This window comes from Rhinatrema bivittatum, chromosome 6 (assembly GCF_901001135.1).
Source record: "Rhinatrema bivittatum chromosome 6, aRhiBiv1.1, whole genome shotgun sequence".
NCBI classification, from domain to species: domain Eukaryota; kingdom Metazoa; phylum Chordata; class Amphibia; order Gymnophiona; family Rhinatrematidae; genus Rhinatrema; species Rhinatrema bivittatum.
In genome coordinates this window covers 352,785,007-352,810,265 of record NC_042620.1, presented here as the reverse complement: position 1 = coordinate 352,810,265, position 25,259 = coordinate 352,785,007, and the positions used below count along the sequence as shown (strand labels likewise).

The following is a 25,259-nucleotide window of genomic DNA, read 5'->3' as shown; positions in this document are numbered from 1 at the left end:
AACAATAACATGAATCTTGGAATATATATTTTTAATATAAATTTAAGGTTTTCATGAGATAGGTTGTGTCGTGAAACATTTTATTATGTATATATTTAAGGAAACATACATAAATTGTCGAAATATGTTTCGTTCGTTTAACCTTTAACCTCTGGTTTACTAGTAGACTGAATTACCGTGTCGTGAAATTATGTTTGTCTAAAAAGTGTGTCACCAACATGAAAAGTTTGGAAAGCTCTGCCTTAGGAAATGGAACAAAAGGGGTTTTAGATCTGTAGAGGGAAAGCAGCTCACACACCACAACTTGTGGTAGTGCCTCCTAGTGGCATAACAATACAGACAAGAAAGTAGCTTGACTGCTATTTGCTGAATTACGGCATATCAGAGTGTTTAGTTTCAATGAAGCTGTAATTTCACTTTAATCATTACCTTAATTTTGTTGTATGCCAGATTTTATATCTTTCCAGGTTGAAAACAAAGCCTTCTCTGCCATTTGAGCTGCAACGCTTGAAGATTATATTTTTTCCCAGTTTGATTTTTTTCATTTTTAAATAGATCTATTTTAATTTTGACTTTTGTTTTATTGTGGATCGATCCAAACACTTTTTGGTCTAATTTATTAGCTCAAATGTGTTAATTGTTGTTTGTGTATTATATGTGTGTCATGACACCTGAAGAATGCAATGAATGAATTTATATGTCATTTCAGTGAAATGCATGTTTCTGTGTGATGTCTGAGCATTTAAGTTGTTTGTGGTCCTGACTATTGCATGTTACCTAATAAACTGGGAATATTATGCAGATGTAGGGATTACTAGATGCAGGGAGTTATGGCCATGATGGAATTTGTCTCATTAATTAATTTGAATTTGTTTTGCTCTTTTATTAGGCTTTAATTCTTAACATACGTATCTAATAATGAGTTAAGAGGCTATCCTCCGATGTCAGAAATCCACCATACTGAGAGAACTGCATACGTCATGTGCCATTGATTTCAGAAATCATCCCATCCTTTGCACAGAAGTCATCTTGCACCCTTCATTATATGGACCTTTATTTGACATGTGATAACTGATTGTCATAACAAAAATATGTTATACCTAGTCAATATTTTAGTTATGTACCCATTTGAAAATTCCACTATTTAGGTTTTCAAGTTAATGACACAATCTGAATTAATGCAGGTTTTATTAGTCTCTAGAGTTTGTGTTTTGTAGCATTATCCAGTCCTATACCTTATAATGCATATATGCATTTACTTGCTGAGTCAGTGAGATGATTATTTGATATGTTCTCCTTTACTTTATCTATGAAAGCTAGTCTGATCACACTAACCAATCACCCTGTCCCACTGCTTGCCACTTTACAGTGTGATATGACTTGGTATAAATCACATATTCCCTTGAGTTAAATTCTGCCCTTTTGCTGTTTCTGCACAAGTATTTTTCTTTATTTCTTCTCCTGCAGCCTACATTTATGGTACTCACATTATTGGTTTTCATATTCTATTCCCCCTGCTCCTAACCGTACCCAATATACCGAATTTAGTTAACCCCTTCTATTTTTTCCTATATACCTTTTTAGGTATTTCTTCCTGTAACACTACCTATCAGTTTCTTTACCTTGAGTTTATTTACGACCTCTCACAGATGTTCTCTGGTAATGTGACACTTCTGCTCACCTGTAGGCCCACTTCTGCCTATGACCAGAACATGTCTCATGCTTTGCAACACTTGTATAACTTGTCCCACATTATGAATGCACAACACAATGTGAGTCCTTCTGCTGATTCTTGGTTTTCCTCTTTATTTTCCTGGCTTCCTTCACTCTTCTGGTTATGTGCATTGCTTATATCCCTGTTTGTTTAGCAAATATTATCCCGGGTTGTTGTTTACAATAGCAGTACTCCTTGCAGAGATTCGCCCAGTATACCTAGAAAAAATAATACTTTCATACTAGTCTCTCTTTGTTCTTCCTATCTTTACACTCGTTACAACACTATTATGTAATTATTTGACTCTGAAAGATAACATATGTGGTCTTGCTATTATAGATTTTCTCTTCTTTATAATGCAGCCATCCTTGCAACCTAACTATAGAGCCAATGGATACCTAGTGAAACTTAGTCATACTGCTATCATTTGTTAATCAGAGAATGCGTGTCTATCTATGAGTCTCATTTACTTTAGTGGGGATCTAGAGGGATCACAATGCGCACACAAGGTTAGTTGTTAGCCTACACATTTTAGCCCATTTGCCATAATCACTTCATACAGTTCTGTCTCCCCTCTGGTATTTGATGTGCCACTCTTGCCATTTGTAAGTGGCATGAGGGAAATGAGGAATGTGCCTGAACAGAAAACCAACATGGAGAAAGGCAAATGCCCCAGAATCCTCTACTTAGCCTCTCCTGGCTGTATGAACTCTTAAGTGACTTATTGAGAATGACTTGCAGAATTCCCAGGACATCTGGACAGGCAGTCAAGCTGGCTCCATAAGGTGATGCCTAATCACAGGGTCACACAAAACAGAAGCCAAAGGAGGGAGCTTCAGGCTATACTGTCACAATGGAGCACTCTTTCGCAGGGGTTTCTATAAACACAGCCACAGATGTGTTACTGTATTTTTCGCTCTATAAGACGCACCTCACCATAAGACGCACCTAGGATTCAGAGGGGTAAAATTAAAAAAAAAATTGTGCTAAACCGGCTCTGTCCCCTGGCGTCGGTGCGTCTTATGGAGCAAATTAGGGGAGTGCATAACATTTTTTTTCTCCCCATTTTGTATTCGGGTCTGGGGAGGGTCATTTTTGGTCCACTCTCCAGATCAGAAAACTTATCTTTCACTGGGAACCCCCCCCCCCCCCCAAGACCTGCGAAAAGTCCCTGGTGGTCCAGCGGGAGTCTGGGAGCGATCTCCTGGACTCGGGCCGTCGGCTGCCAGTAATCAAAATGGCGCTGACGGCCCTTTGCCCTTACTATGTCACTGGGGCCGACCAATGGCAGCGGTAGCCCCTGTGACATAGTAAGGGCAAAGGGCCGTCGGCTGCCAGTAATCAAAATGGCGCCGACGGCCCTTTGCCCTTACTATGTCACAGGGGCTACTGCTGCCATTGGTCGGCCCAGTGACATAGTAAGGGCAAAGGGCTGTCTGCACCATTTTGATTACTGGCAGCCGACGGCCCGAGTCCAGGCGATCGCTCCCGGACCGCTCCTGGACCCCCGCTGGACCGCCAGGGACTTTTGGCAGACCTTGGGGGGGGGGTCAGGAGTGTGTGTGGGGGGGTTTTGTTAGATTTTTAGTTGTTTTTTTTTATATTCGCTCCATAAGACGCACATACATTTCCCCCCCCACGTTTGGGGGGAAAAATGCGTCTTATGGAGCGAAAAATACGGTAATTACCCTGACCAGCAAGAATCTAACAGAACAAAGGACTATCTAGAGAGTTATGGTAAATGGGCCCACCTTGGAGGAATACTCAGGGGTAGCTAGGGATGATCTTATCATGCTGTTGACATGATAACCTATGTAAATTATCCTTGAGGTAGTCACGCATTCTAGAATCTTCCATGATATTGTATGTTATCTATAAAAGAAGGATCACTTCCTTTCTTCTCCTGTGGCTGCTAGTCAGTTTGTCAGAGAAATGGCATCAGCATCTCCCAAGAATACTTATATTGATCAATAAAAAATTATGCTTTCTACCAAAATCTAAGTGTTCTTGTATCCTGAATGGCCTGGCGCTTAACAGGGGTTAGCCACTGTCCTTGCCAGCTTTATTCTCCTGTGGCTCCTGATCTGCTGCTATCTGAGTAGAGCAAGGACTCAATGTGTGCATTGCATACACTGACAAGGAGATACTTGGACAACAGCAACAGGCCATGGGCAACTTTCCAGCACCTCGATGAAGTAGAAAACCCAGGTTTTGTAATGATTTTCGTATGATAGATATGCCGGGCTGTGTGTGAGGGCAGTGACCAGTATGAGTGATGATATTCAGTCTTTTGATAAGAATGAGTGTTTTTCAGTTAGATGAGCATGTGGAAGTCTGTTGGTTTCTGTGTAACAATGCCTGTATACGTCAGACCTGGGACACAGCATTGTGCAACGTGAGTATTTGGTTGCAATATGCAGGTGTGCATCTGCTCTAAAGTCCTGGATCTTTCGGCAGTTCCTCCCTCTGCTGTGAGCAGCCCCATACTGCTGATGTTAGGGTAGTGAGCCAACTTATGTACAGGTCAGTCTTTTAGCATCCTAAATTTGGTCCCTTTTCAAAACTGAAATAGGGATGAATACCTAAATTTAGGATCCGTGGGGCCAATTTTTAAAGAGTTTAGGCTTCTAACTTTTGGAGTTGGCTTCTAAATTGGCCCTTTTGAAAATGTCCTAGGGCTGAATGCCTAAATTTAGTCTCCTAGTTTCATTAAGGCTTCTAAATTTAGGAGCTGAAAAGTGGGTGACTACAGGGGTAGAGTAACAAAGTTAGGAGCTGAGCACTGATTTTCAGAACTAGGCACCTAACTTGTGAGCCTAAATCTAGGCAAATCAATAGCAGGCCCTAAGTTTTAAGACCCTAAATTTGTGAATTTTAAGCTGAAAACTTGGGCACCTAATTTAGAGGCCTAAATTTAGGGGCTCAGCTTTTTTTTTAATATCTGCCCCCTAGTTTCACTAAGAACATAAAAAATGGGTGGCTGCAGGGATATATTTAGGGAAGGAAAAAAAAGTTGTGAGCATGGCACTAATTGTCCATACTAGGTACTTACCTAAGAGACCTACTTCTCCCATCTAAGGGGAAAATGCTTAGTAAACTGGGCTCTTGGGCTCTTAAATTTAGGACCTTAAGTTTTAGGTCCCTAAATATAGAAGAATTTTCGGCTAAAAATAGGGACTAACTTAAGTGCTCATCTTTTTTTGGAATATTAGTCTCATAGCGAAGAGAGGATTTCAGACTTGCCTAATCCAAGGTGGTGGTTGATGTGAATGAGGGTACTTTTCTCTAGTTCAGGTGTAAGACTTTTGACACAGATTTAGGAATAAGTTATTTAAGAGCAAGACCAAGCAACTTGTTCAATCTGCTGTCTGGATAGGATCCTTGTATAGTAAGCCAGTAAATTGGAAACAATATCTCCATTAGCACAAACATAGGCAGTGAAGGATTTCTGAGTTTAGTCAGAAGAGAAGGCAATGCCTGCTGTATCATTTACGCAAGAAACAGCTGGAAAGAAACAAAGGATACAGCTAAGCAAAACTGTTAGGCACATACCACCTTTTTTTTTTTTATAACCATTTGAAAAGGAAAGGAAGAATTTGTGGGCTTTTGGAAAAGTTGTTTTTGGTTTTGGGTTTTTTTTTTTTTAATCACTTTTGTCCCAAGCTGAAATCAGCAGCTTCTGTTGTGTATGTGTGTGTTTTTAGGGTCATTCAGTAGAAGAAGGAGGAACTCTGTCTTCGTAACTGTGACTCTCCTCATTGTGTCAATATTAATTCTTACTGTGGGCCTAGCCGCTACCACCAAGACGCAAAACGTGACCGTTGGTGGTTATTACCCGGGGGTTATTGTAAGTATAGAAATCCCAGGTATGTGTGCATGACTTATTGGATGAAATGGGCCTTGTGACACAACAGGTGCTCTAAGGGATGCAGAGCCAGTGAGGCCTTCCATTCTGTTTCCGATCTTTCTCTCTCTTGTGTTCTGTGATTTCCTCCATTACTCATCTCTCACTCACGTTGTTCTTTGCCTAGAAGGAGACTGGAGTTGTAGCGTAGTTCACTTAATCATGACTGGTGACCGTATAAGACCTTTCACGTGTAGGGAGTGCTATCAGTTTCCCCATATGCTGGGGAAGAATGACTCTCTCTCTCTCTCTCTCAAACTCTGCTCTGCATTTCAGTATGTAGACCAGTGGCAGCAAACATTAAACTGTAGATGTGCCCCATTAACCGGGACTCTGACTTGACTTGAGATGTTGTGCTCGCTGGATCAGTCTAGTACGACACTAGGGAACAGGGTCCAACTATCTGCCTGGTCGAATGGGCACCTGCATATCAGCTTTGCCATAAAAGGAGGAATTGGCTGTAAGGTTGACCAGTTCATCTTGTCCTGTAGAATAAAGCCAAGGTGCGGACAGACTTCTGATCACGGAGGTACAATAGTTTGTATTGGCCCCTTTGAATTTTGTTTGTAGCTGTTAATAAGAACTAAGGCATTGAAATGTCACCTAAAGTCACTTTAAAATGTCATATAAAAGGCAAACATAGCGACCAATGGACACAATCCTTCCTTTATGTAAGATACATAAGTAACATCACATACCGGGTTTTGTTTTGTTTGGGGTTTTTTTTATCAGAGAAGGGTTCAAGTTTCCCACTGTTAGTGTACCTTGTACCAGTGGGGTGTGTTTGGCTCTCTAGTACTCTTCAGGCTTCGTTGTCTTGTTTGAGTCATGTGCTCACAGTATATGCCAACTCACTTAACATTATTATTATATTTACAGCCCGGCAGCCTCAGTTACTAGTTGTTGCAGGCATATGACTCAGCTAACTCCTGCCCACCAAGGGCTTGGATGCCATGAGCCTTAATTTGTAGGTTTCATGGCTTCTCCCCGCCCCCTTTTTGATACTTTTTCCAGCCTTGCCATTGCTGTGACAGCCCTGCAAGCAAGAGGCATGAACTGCAGCTCCCTTTAGAGCCGGGTGCATCCAACAGGCATCAAGAAGGCGCAAGAACCAGGATGCGCCCTCTCACCCAGGCTCCGTGTTCCCAAAGGGGCAGGGGGAGACGAGCTCGGATATCCCACATGGCAGCAACATTTGATAAATGCAGAGCAATGTTTCCGCTTCCTAAGGAAGACTCTAGGAGATTGTGCTAGGATTCAAGGATGGAAATAAAATAGCAGCGTTCTTTTGCCTTACTTTTCCTGTATTGCCTGTGAGCAAGAGTGAGTGGCACAGAGAATCCAGTTGCAGTGCAAGCTCATTTTTTTTTTTTTCATTCTTTATTTCATAATTTCAAGATTACATATTTCAATATCATTAAAACAAAATGAGGAGATCCAATTATATTTATATCATACAATTTTTCAAAGAAATTTAACAAATTTCCCTCCCATAATTACCAATGATTGTAGGGACGTCCTATACATTAGCATTCTAACATTTAAAATATAACATTTTAAATCAAATTAGGGTAAAGCAGAATAATAATATTTTCCAACTTACAAGGTAGAATCAGGTACCTCCTCGGGTTTGCGGCGAGCTTCTAAGAACCTCTCTAGGTGCTCAGGTTCAAAGTACACATATCTTGCTCCTTCAGCACGTACTATACATTTTACATGGCAATCTCACTAATGCTTGAATTCCAAATGTTCTGGCCAGATTCACCAACAATAAAACCTTTTTCCTCCTCAACTGCGTTTCTTTAGATAAATCTGGGTAGATCCAAACCGTCTGACCCAAGTAAAGAGAGGTTCGTTTGGCCAAGAACAATTTTAAAATTTTTTCTCTATCCATTACATTAATAAATTTGACAAATAACGTGCCCCTTTTTTCCACTTGGGAACTGAGGGATGATTCTATTAAATCAGTCACATTCAGAGATGTTTCAATTTCTCCTTGTTCTGATACCACATCATTTTTCCAACTAACAAAATATGCATTTATTATTAAGGGGAACTGATCCAAAGGTATTGAAAGGACTTCTGAAAAATAATTTTTCAGTTGTTCTTTCGGTGACATCATTTTGCACTTTGGAAAATTAACTATTCTCACATTTTTATACCTAATAGAATTCTCTATCTTTTCAACTTTTTTTTGCAAAATCAATTCTCCCTGAATGATAGATGTTTGGGTTGATTTAATTTGTTTAATTTCTTCTTCTACCTTAATTATTGATTTTATCTGATTAGTAACAGTTGGATTTAAATTAAGTAAAGACATTTGCATGTCCTTAATACTACCATTTAAATTCAGGATATTCTTTTGCAAAGCCACTATGGCTTGCCAAATCGTATCCATTGTCGCATTTGTAGGTTTTCCTAATATTAATTGTGGACCTGAAGTTATTAATTGCTGCCCAGAAGGGTCTTGTCTGCTACTGCTCCCTGAGGATGAATCCGAGTCTTTCCTTCTAGTGGAGATTCCTTCTCCATTAGTTTCCACCCTTGATGGAGGGAGTTCAACTTCTCCCACCATTCTTTGCCCTGCCAAACTCAAACCTAGAACTTCCTCAATCGGGCTTCCCTGATCTGACGCATTCCGTACAGGAGAGAAGCTTAGTTCTTGGTTGATTGCATTGCTACAAGGGGGAATAGGTGTTGTTGGAGCCCCGGGACTAAGACTGACCTTTCCCTGGAGGGGGGTCGGTTGCTCCCCATCCCTTCCTCCAATGGGACTCTCCGGAGTTTCTATTTCTGCTGAAGGATAAAATCCTGTCATAGTTGTTTGAACCAAGGCAGGGTGTACAGGGTTCGAGGCTTCCTGTCTAACCCTACCTTTGCATTTTGTATGTGGCATAGTACTAAGTATAAGTACCTAAACGACTATGAGGGATAATCAGTTACCCTATTTTACAAAAAAAAAATGTACTTAAAGAAGGAGATATGAGTCCAAAATGAGCAGTACCTTAAAGAGTTGGGCAGCTTTCTAGCCTTTGCCGGCCTAAGCCGGACCAAGCTGCGCGCCCCTTACGGAGCACGCGGCTTAGGCAGCCCGGCAACGGCGGCGGTGCACCGTCTGTCGTCCAAATTTATCGGCAGATGCAGACCGATGATGTCACTGAGGCGCCTCCCCTTGCCGGGTTCCCAGCTGGAACTGTGGATATACCGGGGTCTCTCACCACCCAGCCGACACAGGTCAGTCTCTCCAGGCACCCCGCTCGATTTGGAGTCCCTCTCCCAGTCTCTCCTTCTCGGACTCCCTGCAAGCTCATTATTTGAACCAGCTTGAATGAGCTTTGCACCCCTTTAAGGATGTGAAGGGAATATAAAATATTCTTTTTTTTTTCTCCCTCAACATGGCAAGAGTTTACAGCTTTAATCTCTCCACTGATATGGTTTCATCATGTTGGTTTTCCCGATGATGCGCATCAGTTATGGCACGCTGAGTTACATTGCGGGTAGAGCAATTGTAGGAAGCAGGTATGGGGGTTTTTGATCTGATTTGTTGTTTTTTCTTTTTCCTGGGTTTCCAGCCCTGTTGGGATCTGTCTTGTCTCCCCCCCCCCCCAACAACACCATGCTAAAAGGTGACATGAGGCCCCGAGACACTTATTTACGGCCATCTGGCAGTTTATACTTCTAAGACTCAGTCATGAGCTGCACCTCTAGAACCCTGGGTCAAGTTACCCCCCAGACTTTTCAGTAGATGTCTTTATTCATTTGGTACTTGTTGCCTTCTCGGTTGTGCTTCCAGTGCCAGGAGACTGAGAAGGAGCAAATCTGCCCCTACTGCTGGGCAGAATTGTCATCGCCGAAGCACCGGGCAGGCCCTAATCCGCTGGCCACAGTGGCTGCCGAATTACCCAGCTCACTCCTGCCGCATCTGAATTCATTAATTAGTTTGTACGGTAGGAGTAGCTGAAAAGCTACAGAACAACCTCCCCTTATTAGAGCCACAAAATGTCAGTTGTCGGTGAAAATAGGCAAATAATGACAGAAGGCAGACGCTGTTTCTTCCTCGGCCGTGTCAGCTATTCTCTGGTGTTGCCCTGGCTGCGTTGTCTTATTCTGGGCAATTTTGGTCCCTCTCTTCGCTAGTTAATGCGGTCACCATTTCAGACACAGCAGCAGCACAGTATATTATAACCTTTAGTCCTTTGATTTAGCAGATATTAACTAGTTTTGGTCACCACCAGACATTTGACATTTTCATTGACTTAAAAAGGAACCACCTGATGCCCTGTAATGCTGAGCAGGTCTTAGGTGGACTGCCTTGTTTGAGGTGCAAGCGAGTGATGCATACATAGTAACATCTAACTGTACTAATGAGGAAAGTTGTCTGCACCTGCATAGCCAATATGGAAACTGAGCTCCTCCCTGTACTCTCCAGCTCCATTCCTTTCTCTCTGTGCTGTCCAATCCACACTCTCCTACCACATATGGAAACTCAGCTCTTCCCTGTACTCTCCAGCTTCATTCCTTTCTCTCTGTGCTGTCCAATCCACACTCTGCTACCGCACATGAAAACTGAGCTCCTCCCTGTACTCTCCAGCTCCATTCCTTTCTCTCTGTGCTGTCCAATCCACACTCTGCTACCACACATGGAAACTGAGCTCCTCCCTGTACTCTCCAGCTCCACTCCTTTCTCTCTGTGCTGTCCAATCCACACTCCTACCACATATGGAAACTGAGCTCCTCCCTGTATTCTCCAGCTCCATTCCTTTCTCTCTGTGCTGTCCAATCCATACTCTGCTACCACACATGGAAACTGAGCTCCTCCCCTCTCCCTCCCTGTACTCTCCAGCTCCATTCCTTTCTCTCTGTGCTGTCCAATCCACACTCTCCTACCACACATGGAAACTGAGCTCCTCCCCTCTCTCTGGCTGTACTCTCCAGTTCCGCCTATCTCTCTCTCTCTCTCTCTCTCTCAATAGTCCACTCTCTACTTACCACATGGTACACCTGTGCTGGGCATGCACTCCTTGCTAACCCATATCTCAAGTATGCACTTACTTCACGGTATTTCCCCTTAGTAGTAATATAGTAGATTATGAAATAGGAGGACCAATTGGCCTGTCCAGTTCTCTTTTTGTCTGGTTCTCCACCACTTTGGGTAGATGAGCAGATACATTCCTAAACTTAAACCCCTATGCCTTTAATAAAACCCTCAGAACCATTTTCTGCCACTGACCTTCACATCTGTCCCAAGCACGTTTAAAGTCCAGGATGGTGCTGACTTCCTCCATCTTTACTGGTGTAGGCCATTGCAGACATGGTCATCGTCCACTTTTGGTTTTTACAAATCCCATACTTAACCCAAAACCAGGTCCCTTCCCATGCCCTAACATTAAGCTTTGTAATAATTCATATAGCCACCAAAACTAGTAAGAATGTCTGGCCACTCTGTGCCTGTTGATGTGAGGGTTGTAACTATTGCTGCTCCGTGCATTTTCCCCCCGGCCGCCTTAGACTCCTGATGCCATTGTATTAGGGTTATAACAATGGCTACCCTGTGTAAACTTGCCCCAGTCTTCTTGGAAACTTCCTACAGCCCTGCTTCTGACTTGGGAGCTTCTTCTAACGTACTGCTTCATTTACGAAGGCTTCTTCCTCATTCTTTGTCTATGGGGAAATAAGCTTAGTAAATAAGGCCCTTCGTTCAATACAAATTTGACTCATATTTACTTGGGTAATCGTTGTTAGCTTTGATTTGACTCAAACTTGCATTTATTTATTTATTTTTTTTACAAATATGTAAATATTCACAGATAATTGTTTTTGAAGTTTACAGTGTTAACGCGAATCTTCAAATACTTCAAATTAAAAATACACATGAATATTTGCATTCAGCCTGGATCCAACACCACGTGAAGAAGGGGACCCAGAAATCCCGAGTTCAGCTGCAGGAGGTCGGGATCTGTCTGGAGCAATAGAGAGCCTGCCCTGATCGGACCCCTATAGTCTGCTCCCCACACACTCCTCCCTCTCCTTCCCAAGTGCAGATAAAGGTTGGGTTTCATCTGAACAAATCTCCCCAGCCCTGGAGCAAAGAGTGTTTGATTGTTGTATGCAGCGGGATGAGCTGCACTGAGCCTTCATGCCAGTTTTCTGATGGTTGACTTTAACAACGAAGGGAAGGACTTTGACTTTCTGTAGAGAGTTTCTTACAGATTTTATCCCACAGTGATTTGTAATGCACAGTGCCATTAAAGATGCCGCTGCCTCCTAATCAAAGAAGATTCTGATTACAAAGCAAACGTGCTGGCAGGACACAAGGGAGGAGAACTGCACAAGGCCTCTTCTCTACACTTGTCTATTCAAACAAAAACCTGAATGGCTGAGAGAATTAATACAGGGGTACAGACCTTTTTCACTTCCAGGTCACCTTCAGATGCAGCTGGAGGTCGGTAGTGACCAACAGTCGTCATCTGAAAATTGTTTTTGTGGCTTTGCAGTGGAAGGGCATCTGCATCACCAAAATTGACTTCACAGTCTGGGGCCAGTTGGCACCCGAATTTAATAGCAGAGAGACCACAGACTAAGTCCCTGTCTTTTCCCAAAAGGTGGTACCTCCAGAGCAGGGTTGGGGCATTTTAGCAGGCCAGCACAGTGAAACATGCACTGCTGCTGACCATGCTGTACCTTTTCTGAGGATGAATGCAGGAAGGTCCGCTATCTGCACACTCTGTGCCTCAGAAAACTTACGAGCCAAAAAAGCCATTTGCATGGTTCTGTTCTCTTATTGCACTGAGGGCTGTCCCGCAAGCAATATAAAAGAAATTTGTGAATAACAGAGGAAAGAAAGATCAAGGAAAGTAATACACTTGCAAAATCTGTGGCTCAAAGATTTGTTTTCCTCTCCAACACACAATTTCTTAAATTCATTTTATAAAATCTCATTAACAGTCTGAATGATTTATCTTTGTAATTTAAAGATTAACACTTTGTCTTAAAATTGTTTTTCAGCTTGGCTTTGGGTCATTTCTGGGAATAATTGGAGCAAATTTAATAGAAAATAAAAGACAAATGGTAAGTGCTATAAAACATTTAAATGGCCATTTAAGTCCTACCGCTACAGTTTCCACCCTACTTATTAGAATGTATTACTGGACAGTATTAAGGTCTCTGGGACTGATCAGCAGTGACCAAGCATAAAGAAAGGCCTGCCTCCTCCTTAACTAAATAAGAGGAAAAAGGGAAATATAATATGTGAATTTCACCAGGTTGGAATATTCAGCATCAGTTTCTCTAAATTTCATCAACTTTTATGGGAATCTGTTGACTTCGATTAAGTGCGTAGGGGGGTGCTCCTGAATCCCTTTGCTAAATAATTGTCTTTTATAGAAAAAGTGGCTCGCTTTATGGAACAGAGCTGGCTAGATCACCTCGATAAGGAACCAGTAGCACATCACTGGTTGGTTTTCTTTCAGCAGATTTTATTTATGGGAATTTTGTGGCTATTTAGTGAACTCTATAGAATAACCCTTCAATATATAACAAAAGCTTTAACATCTGACAAAGCCAATATTTATTTTTCTGCAGATCCGGAGGCAGCAGCCATTTCAAAAATGAACTCTTGTGTTGGGGCTTGCTAAGTCTGAGTTAATGTTGCATGGTGCTGTTGATTTAAAAATTGGCAGTCATAGCCCCCATTTGTAGTATTTGTTGCCGAGTTGCTCCCATGATAAGTAACCTAGTAAATAGTCCATCCAGACTGCCCAGTAGAGAGTTATCCAATTTGGGTAGATGCACATATAAAATCCTTTATGCAGCCCAACACCAAATCCCCCACACCCCATCCCACCCCATTTTTTTTTTTTTTACTTTTTAGCAAAGTTCACTTACTTAATCTGAGAAGGTGAGAGAACTGGTTCCTCTGCAAATAATCACTAGTATTTCATCTGAAAAGGTGCCGAGGGCAAGCGATGCTAGCAACAGGAAGGGGGAGTAGCTGAGAGGGTCAATTGCTAAACTTCTTGCAATATGAATCCCTCGGAGAAGATTGTTTTAAAATATTTTTGTCTGGAGTAATTGCCTTACAAGCACAGATATATAGGAAGGTGAGACCTGAGGGAGTGCTGACAGTAGAAACTTCATCTGCTGCTGGTAAGTTGGCCTTGCAGGACAGAGTGCTAACATTTTGTTGGGGGGGGGGGAGGCAGTAAATTATTACTGTTTGTGTATATTGCTAGTTTGTTAGCTTGTAACTTTTTTTATAATTTTGTTTTCTGGGAAAATAGAGCTAGAATGAATTCTATGTGCTAGTTTAAGGTTAATATTTCATTTTAAGTTTTATAATTGTGAGTTTGAAAATGTCACTCACTTGATCTGAGGTGAGAGAACTCATGCCTGGGCAAGAAGTCACTAGTGTTTGTTCCCTACCCCATATCTCACTCACCCCAGTCCCATTTTTTGATTGTATAGATCATTACCCCCATTAGGAAGAAAATCTTCAGCACAAGTCAGTTAGTAATTTAACCCTGATTTTAGTGATTAACTAAAGTTAGTCCTTTTGCTGGTCATTGACAAACTACCATACAAGACACTTAATAAATTTACAAACCCTTAAGATTTAAAAACATTTAGATTTAAACATACCCACATCTCAAACAGCTTTAAAAACACAACAAAAATTAAGATGCAGGCAGAAGTCCAGCAGAGGGATGGGAGCTATCCTGTCTTTTACACTGAGTTTCACATGTATGATTATCTACCTGTTGGTGAAAGGTTGTATGTGTGCACTGTTGCAGAGCGCTCCTAGCCCTCAGAGTCTGATCTCTGGAGGCCAGAGTGGCAGTCAGAGAGGTATACAGACGAGACCCTCAATGACACAGCAGAGCAGTTCCAACTCCAGGCTAGCAGCCCTTGTACTGCTTTGAAAGAGAAACAACACTGGGAAGAAGCCAGTCGCCTTGGTGTGTCAGGAAATGATCCTGTAGCTAAGACCTGCCCTTCAGGTGATGCCTTATCTTGTACCAAGGATGTATCTCCACTGCCATTGTGGTTGGTGATTCAATCATTAGGAAAATAGATAGCTATGTGGCCGATGGGCGTGAGGATCGTTTGGTAACTTGCTTGCCTGGTGTGAACGTAGCTGACCTCACGCACCACCTAGATAAGATTTTAGAATGTGCTGGGTAGCTCTCGTGGTACATGAAGGGTGCAGGAAGGCAGCAGTGGAAGCTAAATTTGGGTTTTTAGATAGGAAATTGAAAGCCAGGATCTCCAGGGTGGCATTCTCAGTAATGCTCCCAGTTCCATGCACAGGACCCCAGAGGCAGGCTGAGCTCCACCGTTGCAGTGAGGGAAGAGGGTTTTAGATTCATTAGGAACTGGGGGGGAGCCTTTTATGATGGGATGGGCTCTATCTTAACCAGGTTGGAACCCACTGCTGCTGGCGCTAACTTTCAAAAAGGAAATAGAGCAACTTTTAATCTAGACCATAGGGTAAAGTCAATAATTGCTCAGAAGTGCATGATTCGGAGGGAGGGTTCTTCCAAAGTTACCTGCAAAACAGGGAAGTTAGACTGTTCCAGTAGAGAGGTTGTAGTTGAGGCTGAAGTAGCCCAGATGCATGTGGATACATAGATCTGATTGACTCTACTCTGTGTGTACCATCTACTAATAAGCAGATTGTGAATACAAAGAGAGAGAAAAATAAAAAAAAAATACTTTAAAATGTTTATGTGACTGCTAGAAGTCTGAATAGTAAGATTGCAGAGTTAGAATGTATGGCATATGATGATATAGGCATTGTAAACATTTCAGAGACATGGTGGAGGGAATATAACCAATAGGACACTGTGATACTAGGGTATAAATTGTACCAAGGAGACAGGACAGATTAAATTAGTGAAAGGATGGCACTATATGAAAAGGATAGCATAGAGTAAAGCTGAATAAAAGTCCTGCAGGAGACATAATGTACCATGGAATCATTCTGATTAAAATTCCATGTGTGGAGGGTGAGCTACCTGAGGGAGGAGAGAAGTCTGCTGAGACTGCCCGGGAGAGAGACGGCGCTTGTGCCATCGGAAGCACTGGGATGCCCTTCCCTCCCCAGTTGTGATGTCATTGGTTGGGGATTCTTAGGCATTTATGCGAAGGGTCTCTGGCGCACAGCCGAAGCCACACGCGCCAAAGGGGTACGCAGCTTATCTGCCTGTTCGATCAAGGGAGAGGAAGAGAAAAAGTAAAGTTATTGCTTCTTCTCCAATGCAAGGAACCATCATAGGGCCATTGGATCATCACGTTCAGCATTTAGGTAATAATGCCAGGAATGGATGCTAGTTTGGAAGCTTCTAGTACTGAGGTTTCATTAAGTCATGGGAGGGGAAGTGAAGGAAACTGCTTGATCTTCACCTGGAACTGGAAAGAAGCAGCGATGTAAGTGCTGCGATCATTAGACCCCGCCCCCCCCATGACGTCACTAACATCGGACAGTTAAGACAGCCTCAACACCAGGCGTCGCGCGCCGAATGGGCGCGACAAAGGGGCTCTCCCCTTTGTGCACCCCTTCGTGCAAACCTTTGTGTATATGTAAAAATTTATTTTTATGTTTCCTTTGTTAACTAAGCTGTTTCATTGTATTCGACTAAGGAATTTTTTCCTGCTTTTTCTGTTTCACTGTAAACCGGCATGATTTGCATTTAATGCAAGAATGTCGGTATATAAAAGCTAAAAATAAATAAATAAATAAGTCCAGGCAAGGTTCAACCTCCACTTCAATCTTCTGTACCAATTCCTTGTCTTTATTGAATTTACATTCTCCTAAGACACAACAGATTCCATCTTTGAATTTAATTACAGTGCAGGATAATGTTTCAGTATCTGATTGTAGCTTTTCTAGGCCACCTAGACCCTCTCTTGTTTCACCTGTTAAGAACTTGGAATTGGTAATGTCTGAAGAAGTTACACTAAGATATATTTGGAGAATAGTTGCTAAACTTGATCAGACATCAGCCCATAATACATCTCACATTTCTATTTTTGCAAGTGAAACAAGGGAGAAACTAGGTGATCATGATAAACATTTAGAAATACTAGAGAACTCTATTCCTAATCGGGCGGATTTTCAAAGCCCTGCTCGCCGGCGTGCCTATTTTCCATAGGCCGCCGGCGCGCGCAGAACCCCGGGACGCGCGTAGGTCCCAGGGTTTTCGGAAGGGGGCATGTCGGGGGCGTGTTGGGGGTGGGGCCAAATGTTTCGGGGGCGGGGCGCGGCGTTTCGGGGGCGGGCCCGGGGGCGTGGTTTCGGGCCAGGGCGTTCCGGGGGCGTGGCCGTGCCCTCCGGAACCGCCCCCAGGTCCGGTCTCGGCGCGCGTGGATTTACGTCTCCCTCCGGGAGGCGTAAATCCATGGATAAAGGTAGGGGGGGGTTTAGATAGGGCCGGGGGGGTGGGTTAGGTAGAGGAAGGGAGGGCAAAAGAGCGTTCCCTCCGAGGCCACTCCGATTTCGGAGCGGCCTCGGAGGGAATGGAGGCAGGCTGCGCGGCTCGGCGCGCGCCGGCTGCCCAAAATCGGCAGCCTTGCGCGCGCCGATCCAGGATTTTAGAAGATACGCGCGGCTACGCGCGTATCTTATAAAATCCAGCGTGCTTTTGTTTGCGCCTGCCCAATATGAATAGTGCTCTATCATCGGTTCAAAAAGCTAGTATTTCCTCTATAAAGGATAGTTTGCATGTTCATAATGGACTAGAGGTTTTGGAAAATTTGATCCATAGTAAAAATTTGAGATTTTTGAATTTCCCCATTACTAGACTTTTATCTCCTATTGAGATGTATAAAAAAAAATACTTGAAAGATATTTTAAGTTTCACAGAGGAACAGATTCCATCTGTATCTGTTTATTATTTGCCTAAACAACGAAAAAATTCAAATGGGATTTTAGAGGGCACTAGGCAAGAAACCTTAGTTGTTTCTGATTTTCTGGAATCCTCTATTGATTTCATTCCTACGAGGGCAACTTTGGCTGTGACTTTTTCTTCAGATAGTGATAGGAATTCTGTTTCTTGGAAATATTGTTTGAATAAACATCTTTCTTTTTGTGGCCATAAAATACAAATCTTTCCTGATGTTTCAAGGGAAACGCAAAAGAGAAGGAAGCAATTTCTAAACCTTAAGGAGAAGGTGTTACATTTGGGTGCTTGAAATTTCCCTCCAAATGCTTGATTTCTTTCCAGAATAGTAAATTTGTATTTTCCATAACATTTGGAAACATTTATTCTTGATAAATCAGTTACGACTTGAATTATCATTTTTGATCTAGAGGGAGGGTCTAGGTTGAACAAATAATTTATCTCTTCTCTCTTTGCTTTTTGTATTATTCTTAATGTAAGTTTCTTATTTCTCTCCCCTACCATAATGAGGACTTAAGTATAGTATATTATATTATTGTGAGTAGTATATGAAAATGTTCGTATATGAAAATTTTCATATAAAAATTGTTCTATTTTATTTAATGTAATTGCTTATGTTTCCTTTTGATTTATGGAGATCAATAAAAACGTAAATTTAAAAAAAATTCCATGTGTGATGGGTAAGAGTTTGGCAGTGTGCATGCGTATGTACTGCCATCCACCTGACCAAGATTAAGAAACAGACTGTGAAATGCCAGCTGAAATTAGAAAGGCAAATAAAGTTGACAATACAATAATAATGGGAACTTTCAGTTACCCAGTATAGATTGGGTCAGTGTTTCATTGGGGCATTCTAGAGAGGTTAAATTTCTAGATGCCATAAATGACTGCTTCATCAAGCAACTGGTCCTAGAACAAACAAGAGGGGCAGCTACTTTAGATTTAGTCCTCAGTGGAACGAATGATCTGGTGCAAGGGGTTACTATTGTAAGGTTACTAAGCAATAACGATCGTGATGTAATCACAATTTACATAACGGAGAGAGGACATTTAAATAAAACTACCACAGTAGCATACAACTTTAAAAAAAGGAGATTATGATAGAATGAGGACATTAGAAAAAAAAACCAAAAGGAGCGGTTGCCAAGGTTAAAAGTTTGCATGAAGAGTGGACATTTTTAAAAAATATTATATTAGAAGTCCAGATAAAATGTAATCCATGCATTAAAATTATCATAGAAAGACCAAATGACTGCCAGCATAGTTTAATGGTGAAAAGAAAGAGGCAGTTAAAGCCAAAAGGTCATGCTTCAAAAAAAAAAAAAATGGAAAACAGAAACAAATGAAGAAAATAGGTAAGAGTCTAGGCACTGTAAGACAGGCCAAGAGAGAGTTTGAGAACAAGCTTGCAAAAGAGGCAAAAACTAATAATCAAAAAAATTTATCAAGTACATTTGAAGCAAAGGAAGGATAACGTTCAAACAGCTGCAAGGGTCCCCATGTACGGGTATATATGGGCACGTGAAAATCTACTTCTGTATTTTATAACCTGTGCAAATATGATGTACTCAGGTTCTAAAGTATGTGTAAATGTACTCTGCAATATGTCTGTGCATGTACAAAACACAGTCAAATACATATTGCACTTATCTAGATAAGTTCTGATTTATCCAGCTAAATAGCAGCACTTATCCTCACTGGTTATGATTTATCCAGCTAAGTAGTGGTAAAACTGCTACTTAGCCAGATAAATAGTGATACTTATCCAGATATTTGAATCTTATCCATCTATCTTACTTTTTTTAATGCCCTGGCTAAAATCATTCGTTAATTACTCACCTAAAGAAAGTCCATTATAGGGAAAGACAGCTCTAATACATATGAATAAAACGTTTTTGCTTAACTTTATGATGTGAACTTAATGCCACTAATAACTCTTCACAAAACTATCTATTTAAGGCAAGGACCATCATACAATAAATCTACCACTTACACTTCTATTCCACCATTATGTATAATCTTCAATCCTATAAAGGAAAAACAGTTCACGTTAGTCTGCTAGTTTATGCAAAATTGTTTTATGTAGGAAAAATCTACTTAACTTGAAGAGGTAGGGGATTTTGTTGTTTTTTTTTAAACGTTTTTACACTCTGTGTATATATAAAATCATTCCTTATCTTTCTCTGTACTCTGTCCTTACTGCAGATCACACTGCATGACTATACTGATAGCTAAAATCTCTTTCAGCTCCATACATGAGGCAGACCAATCCTTACACTCTAAAATTTGAGAGGGAAAACTGAACAACATATAGAGGTCAATATTCAATGCCATTTATCCGGCTAAGTGGCACTGTTTCAATATTTGAGCATGGTGAATGGCTGCCACTTAGCAAGCTAACCATTTATCTGGCTAAATAATTGGCCGGCTGTTGGAGGGTTGGGACAGAGAGGGGGGGCATTCTGGGGTGGGGCAACTTTGCTGGCTAACATAGCCGGATAAGTGCTGATTTCCAACCTTATAGTTAGCCAGATAAATTTAGGTCTGCTATTCAGTTGCCCTATAGCTAGCTGGATAAACTTATCGGGCTAACTTTAAGAGAGCCAAATGTATTCAGCAGCACAGCTGCACCGCCGAATATCTCAGCCAGGTTAGCCAGATAAACGTATCCAACTAACTTAGGCAGCCAAATAGTGGCTGAATATAGACCTCATTCAACTCTTACTGGAAGATGAAATGTAGATGATGATAATTGAAGCAAAGTCTTTGAACTGTGCCACAGTTGGCTCAAAGCTTTCTTTGAATACATAGGTGAATCAGGTGAATACCCAATGATTTTTTGGGGAATTTCAACAAGGCAGGTAGCAGGAGCTGCCGGCTTAGTTGAGAGTTGTTTTCCGCGAGCTCTTAAAGAGATAGGTAGTAGATGCTGCCGCCTTAGCCGAGAGCTGCTCTGTAGGCAGAAGCTGCTCTTATGGTGAAATCAAATCTCCCAGCATGCACTGCTTCCTGTCCTAGGCCAAAGCAAAGGTTGCCAACCATTTTGAGATACATGAAGTGCAATTTTCCAGTCCAATATTAGATGGCAACATTATACACAACTATTGGGTACACAGGATTTTTTGTGATCTATTTTTAATTTTTTATACAAATGGTACGGAAAGACTTGATAAATTAATAACAATCATAAGAATGAGGCCCACTTTATTTAATTACATGTTTCTGACAGAATGAAGAAAGCATCTGTATATCACATCTTTGGGCAATTTTTACATTAGTCCAATAAAAAGTATCCCAACCTGCAAGGGGCCGGGCAAAACTTTATAAACTTTGAATTAATGGAGGCATCAGTTTTATCTGCTTTTTCTCGTAAAGAAATGAGGGCAGGCGGAAAGTGCTGCATGTTGGGACTAGAGGTGACCAGTCCTGTGTATGCTTTGGAACAGTCGCTGCACTGTCGCATGCTACAAGAGGGAAAAAGCACAGCTGGAAGCAAAACATTTTACTTGACTTCCATGATTCCCTGTTCAAAGCTGCTGTGCTTCAGGGGATGCCGTAGCCTAGGGGGGAGGTCCTATACAGAATTAGCGCAACAGGTGTGGGAGGGGAGACCCATGCCTGGGGTACTGCCCAGGGCCCAAGGCACCCTTAATGCGGCCTCCAAGTCACTTATTTGTTAATGAGTCTTTTTATATTCTTCCTTTTCCACAAAGTTAGTCTTGAGGCAGATTACAATAAATTTAAATGGAGAGGCGATAGAACGCTTTACAGTCAAACCAGAGTTTGTAGTTAAGGTAGCATTGGGATCCAGCACAGAGAAGACGAGATCTGGCAGCTATCAAAAGGAAAAGGCCTTGCAGGCCATCCGTGAGGCTGATTCCCAAGTTGCCTGATAATAAATGTGGGGACATAGGGGAAGGGAGAGAGAGGAGGAGGTGGGCTAATACAGTCTGAGCCCTTCATCTGATTTCGATACCATGCCCCTTTTACCTGTTTTGGGAGTTTGGTGCATTTCCACATTGCACCGAATGGTCCCTGCCCTCCCTTCAGCTCACTTCATGTCTTCATTCCTGCTACCCAAACTGCTCCTGTTTTTTTTTCGGGGGGGGGGAGGTCTGGGATATCGGAGAGCCCATAACAGGGTGTATTGTTCTGAAATGTCTAACAAGCCGTGATGACTGTAGACTGTAACGCCTTTTCTTTCTTTCTTTCCACAGCTAGTGGCCTCCATAGTTTTTATCAGTTTTGGGGTTGTAGCTGCGTTTTGTTGTGCCATTGTTGATGGAGTTTTTGCTGCCAGACATCTAGTAAGTGTATCTCAGTGTTCATTACTGTAAATGTTTTTATGCATCCCATGCCAGTTTGAAACCCAGTAATACTGCCCCTGCTTTAGTTAGATATTTACAGTATTGCAAGTGATAAATAATTCACACAACAAGCTATTGTTCATCGCCCTGAGCGTCGGTGGGAATAATTTGATACAAGTAGAAGAGAAAAACCCTTGTGAAAGAAAATGCGTGACACTTCGAATCATGAAAGGAAAAAAAGATGTAGAGCTGAATGGATGATGTGCCTGTTAACTAAATTGTAAACGTACAAAAGGTGTTGTTTTTACTTCCCTCTTATTTGAATGCTTTTGTTCCATCCCCTAGTCCTGGGGGTATGTCTCAAAGTTATTTCTGTTCACTGCCACCCTCCATCGATTGCCAAGGACCCAAAGCTCAATGAGCAGGTCTTCCAGGAACATCCCACACTTCTGTCTTGTAAGAATCAGGTGCGGCTCCTCCATATTCCTATCAAACAAAGCTCTCTGCAAATCACAGGTCTTCTGAATGTACGTTGAGCCATCGCATGTAGGCAAAGTCTTCTGCAAGGCAGGCTGAGCTACAGAATACAGAAGGGTTTCATGTAAAGAAATTGTAATTGCAGAATAAGTTGCCAGCTGCCAGGCCCAGAAACACATCTTTTGAAACTTAAAAACTGGCCGAGAGTTTGGTAACTTGAGGTTTAATGCAAAAACATGCAGATTCCAGTGTAGAATCCCAAGGGAGGAATACATGATGTGGGGCGTTGATCAGTACTAGACTGTAAAGGGATCATGGAGAGATCATATTTGATGGGTTTTTTTCCAAGGCTGTCAGACAAGCGAGACAAGAGCAGGGAAATTTTAGTGGAATGCCAGAGAACAAGGGAAAAAGTATACAACAGAAGGAAAAAGGAAGTGGAAATACCTTTTCTACAGATCAGTGGAAGACATCTCTGGATTGTAGAGTGTTGCATCCACTTCTGGAGGCGGAATTTCTGAAAGGGCATAGACAGAGTAGAAGAAATCCAATGGTGAACTATCAAACTGGTGCAGAGTCAGAGCCCTACAAGCCTAATGAGATGAGACTTAAGGACCTTAGTGTGTATATAAATGCTTACAGTGCCTGAATGTAAACTGCCAAATGGAATTTAAATCAAGTAAATAAATGAATACTCTGGAGAAGAGGATGCCAAGGGGGGGCCATGATACAGACATTTTGATCTCTAAATGGTATAATGGAGACATGAAACAAAGTTCTAGAACAAGAGGTCATGACATGAAGCTGGAGAGAGAGAGATTTGAGAGCATTTCTTCACAGAAAGGGGAATGGGTGAATGAACTAGTGGTGGGGAAAAAGGGTAATAGAACTGAAAAAATGTTTTCAGAAGTGCAGATGGTCCTTGGTGAATGAGAAGAGAGGATAAAGCTGTAGACAAAACAGTATTGCATGTGGAAGGCAGAGCGGGCACCTGAAATGTTCCTGGTTTCTGCTGTTACATGCCATGATGCTGATTAGGTCAAAATGTAAACCTTTGGCAGTTTAACTAAGGGGAGAAGCAACATGTATTGATAATCAGAGCAATCGACATACATACATTGTACTTTAGAAGTATGTGTATGTGTGTATATATATATGTATGTGTCTGATCCCTGGTACTTCGTTCTTTGGTTTACATTGACTTTGGCATGCTTTCATCCCGTTTTACAGGAGACCTTAGAGTATATGAGGTGATTGTGCAATCACCTGAGCCGTAACCCCTGAAATACAGTTTTATTACATGGTAGGGTGCTACTGTGTGCATTTCCTTAATAGTTTATGTACAGTATATGTTTGCATATTTTCATTTTTTCCCGAGCCTGCAACTAAGTGTATAGATCTAGTTTTTAGTCTAGTTTCCTATAGAAAAACTGATCATATAAGATCACAGCTCCCTCCTACTAATTCTGAAACATTTATTCAATTCCATCCAACTTATGGCACTTGACGCCCCAACACTTAGGTTTTTTTTTGGGGTGGGGGGGGTTGTGTTTCCTATTGGAAGACAGTTCAGTTACATCTCAGAGAGTCAGAGCACATTGTGATGACGCAGAGCATTTTGAAAGTTGTCCTGCTGTTGAATGGTGCCTGTGATCACCAGCTGACTCCGTTTGCAGCTTAATTTGCTTCAGACTTCCATAATCAGCAATTCATGCAGCCACCGCGGCTAAAACTATTTGCAGATTTCTGCATCGAAGGAAGAGACGAGGCATCCTGAAAATGTTCGCACAGCTCCTTGAAAACAATGTGGTGCATGACAAGGGTAATTTTATGATTGCGCACAGCTAGGAAACGTCCATGTGTACCGTTGGCGTGCAGACTTTATCCTGAATTTTCAAAGCAAACTTGCGTGCTGTGAAAATACACAGGTAATCGACTCGGTACGTGGGGATAACTCATGCAGAGTTAACTTGTGTGCGCACCCTTTTAAAATCAAAAGGGATACGTGTACGTTCTGAGTCTTCCCACCCCTGCCAGAATGCCACTCGCTGGTTCATGTGATAGGGCATGTGTGACTAGATTATTCACATACTTGTACACCCACTAAGCCCCTAGATATTTTATAATGGGCATTTACGTATATAAAACACGGTTTTATGCGTGAGCATGGCCTTCAAAATTCAGCCCTAAGGATCTTGAATGGCTAAAGTTACAAGACCATCAATCTCTGTTGACTTTATTTGTTAATGGCTGCATTCTTGGCTGATGCTTTGGCTTTTTTTTTTTCAGTCTTGTTTGGATCCAAGAACTTCATCTTTAAAAATACTTTACCAATGTCCTCATCTGTCCTGGGTACAGTCTGTTCCTTTTCATTTCCAAACCCCTCCCCACACCCCAGCGATCAACAGTGGAGAGCCACTGTCCTATCTCACCATAGCCAGTTCGATCAGGAAATGGACGGGGAAACCGACAGACCTGGCAGGAGGGGTGCTGGGTCGCACTGCAGAACTTTCCCTGCTCAGCAGGCTGGCCTTTCCTTTGCTCAGGTCATATACTGATTTGCAAACCGTTGTTTTTGGACTCCATTCCAGTCCCAGACTCTCTTATCAAAAAACAAAGCATGCATCATCAGCACAACAGAGCAATCCAGGAATGTGCTTTCTGTCCCGTTTTGCAAACTAGTTTTTACATGGGCCCAAAGCAAAACAAAAACCTTCGAAAACTGGGCCCCTATCACAGCTGTCCTGAGTTGTCCCATAGCTGCTAAGATCGTTTTGGCAGAAGTCGTCTCTACTGACTATTGCTTCAGTGTTTCATTTATCCTGAGCAGCTCACTATAGTGCTTTCTTTCTTTTCTTTTATTTTTTTTTAGGATCTTAGACCGATTTATGCAGGAAGATGTCAGTATTTTTCCAAAACTACAAGTTCTTATACTGACCACACCACTGAGGTGAGCTTCT

At 41.9% G+C, this 25,259-nt stretch overlaps 1 protein-coding gene across 1 annotated transcript in view; it reads left to right on the top strand.

The window, feature by feature from the left end:
- The window catches only part of TMEM255A (transmembrane protein 255A), a 90,310-nt gene that overhangs the window by 30,622 nt on the left and 34,429 nt on the right, over positions 1-25,259 (top strand). The window contains exons 2-5 of the mRNA XM_029607840.1: positions 5,419-5,561; positions 12,624-12,686; positions 21,733-21,822; positions 25,172-25,249. Of these exons, the coding sequence (XP_029463700.1) occupies positions 5,419-5,561; positions 12,624-12,686; positions 21,733-21,822; positions 25,172-25,249 (374 nt within the window). The remainder of the gene's footprint in view (positions 1-5,418; positions 5,562-12,623; positions 12,687-21,732; positions 21,823-25,171; positions 25,250-25,259) is intronic.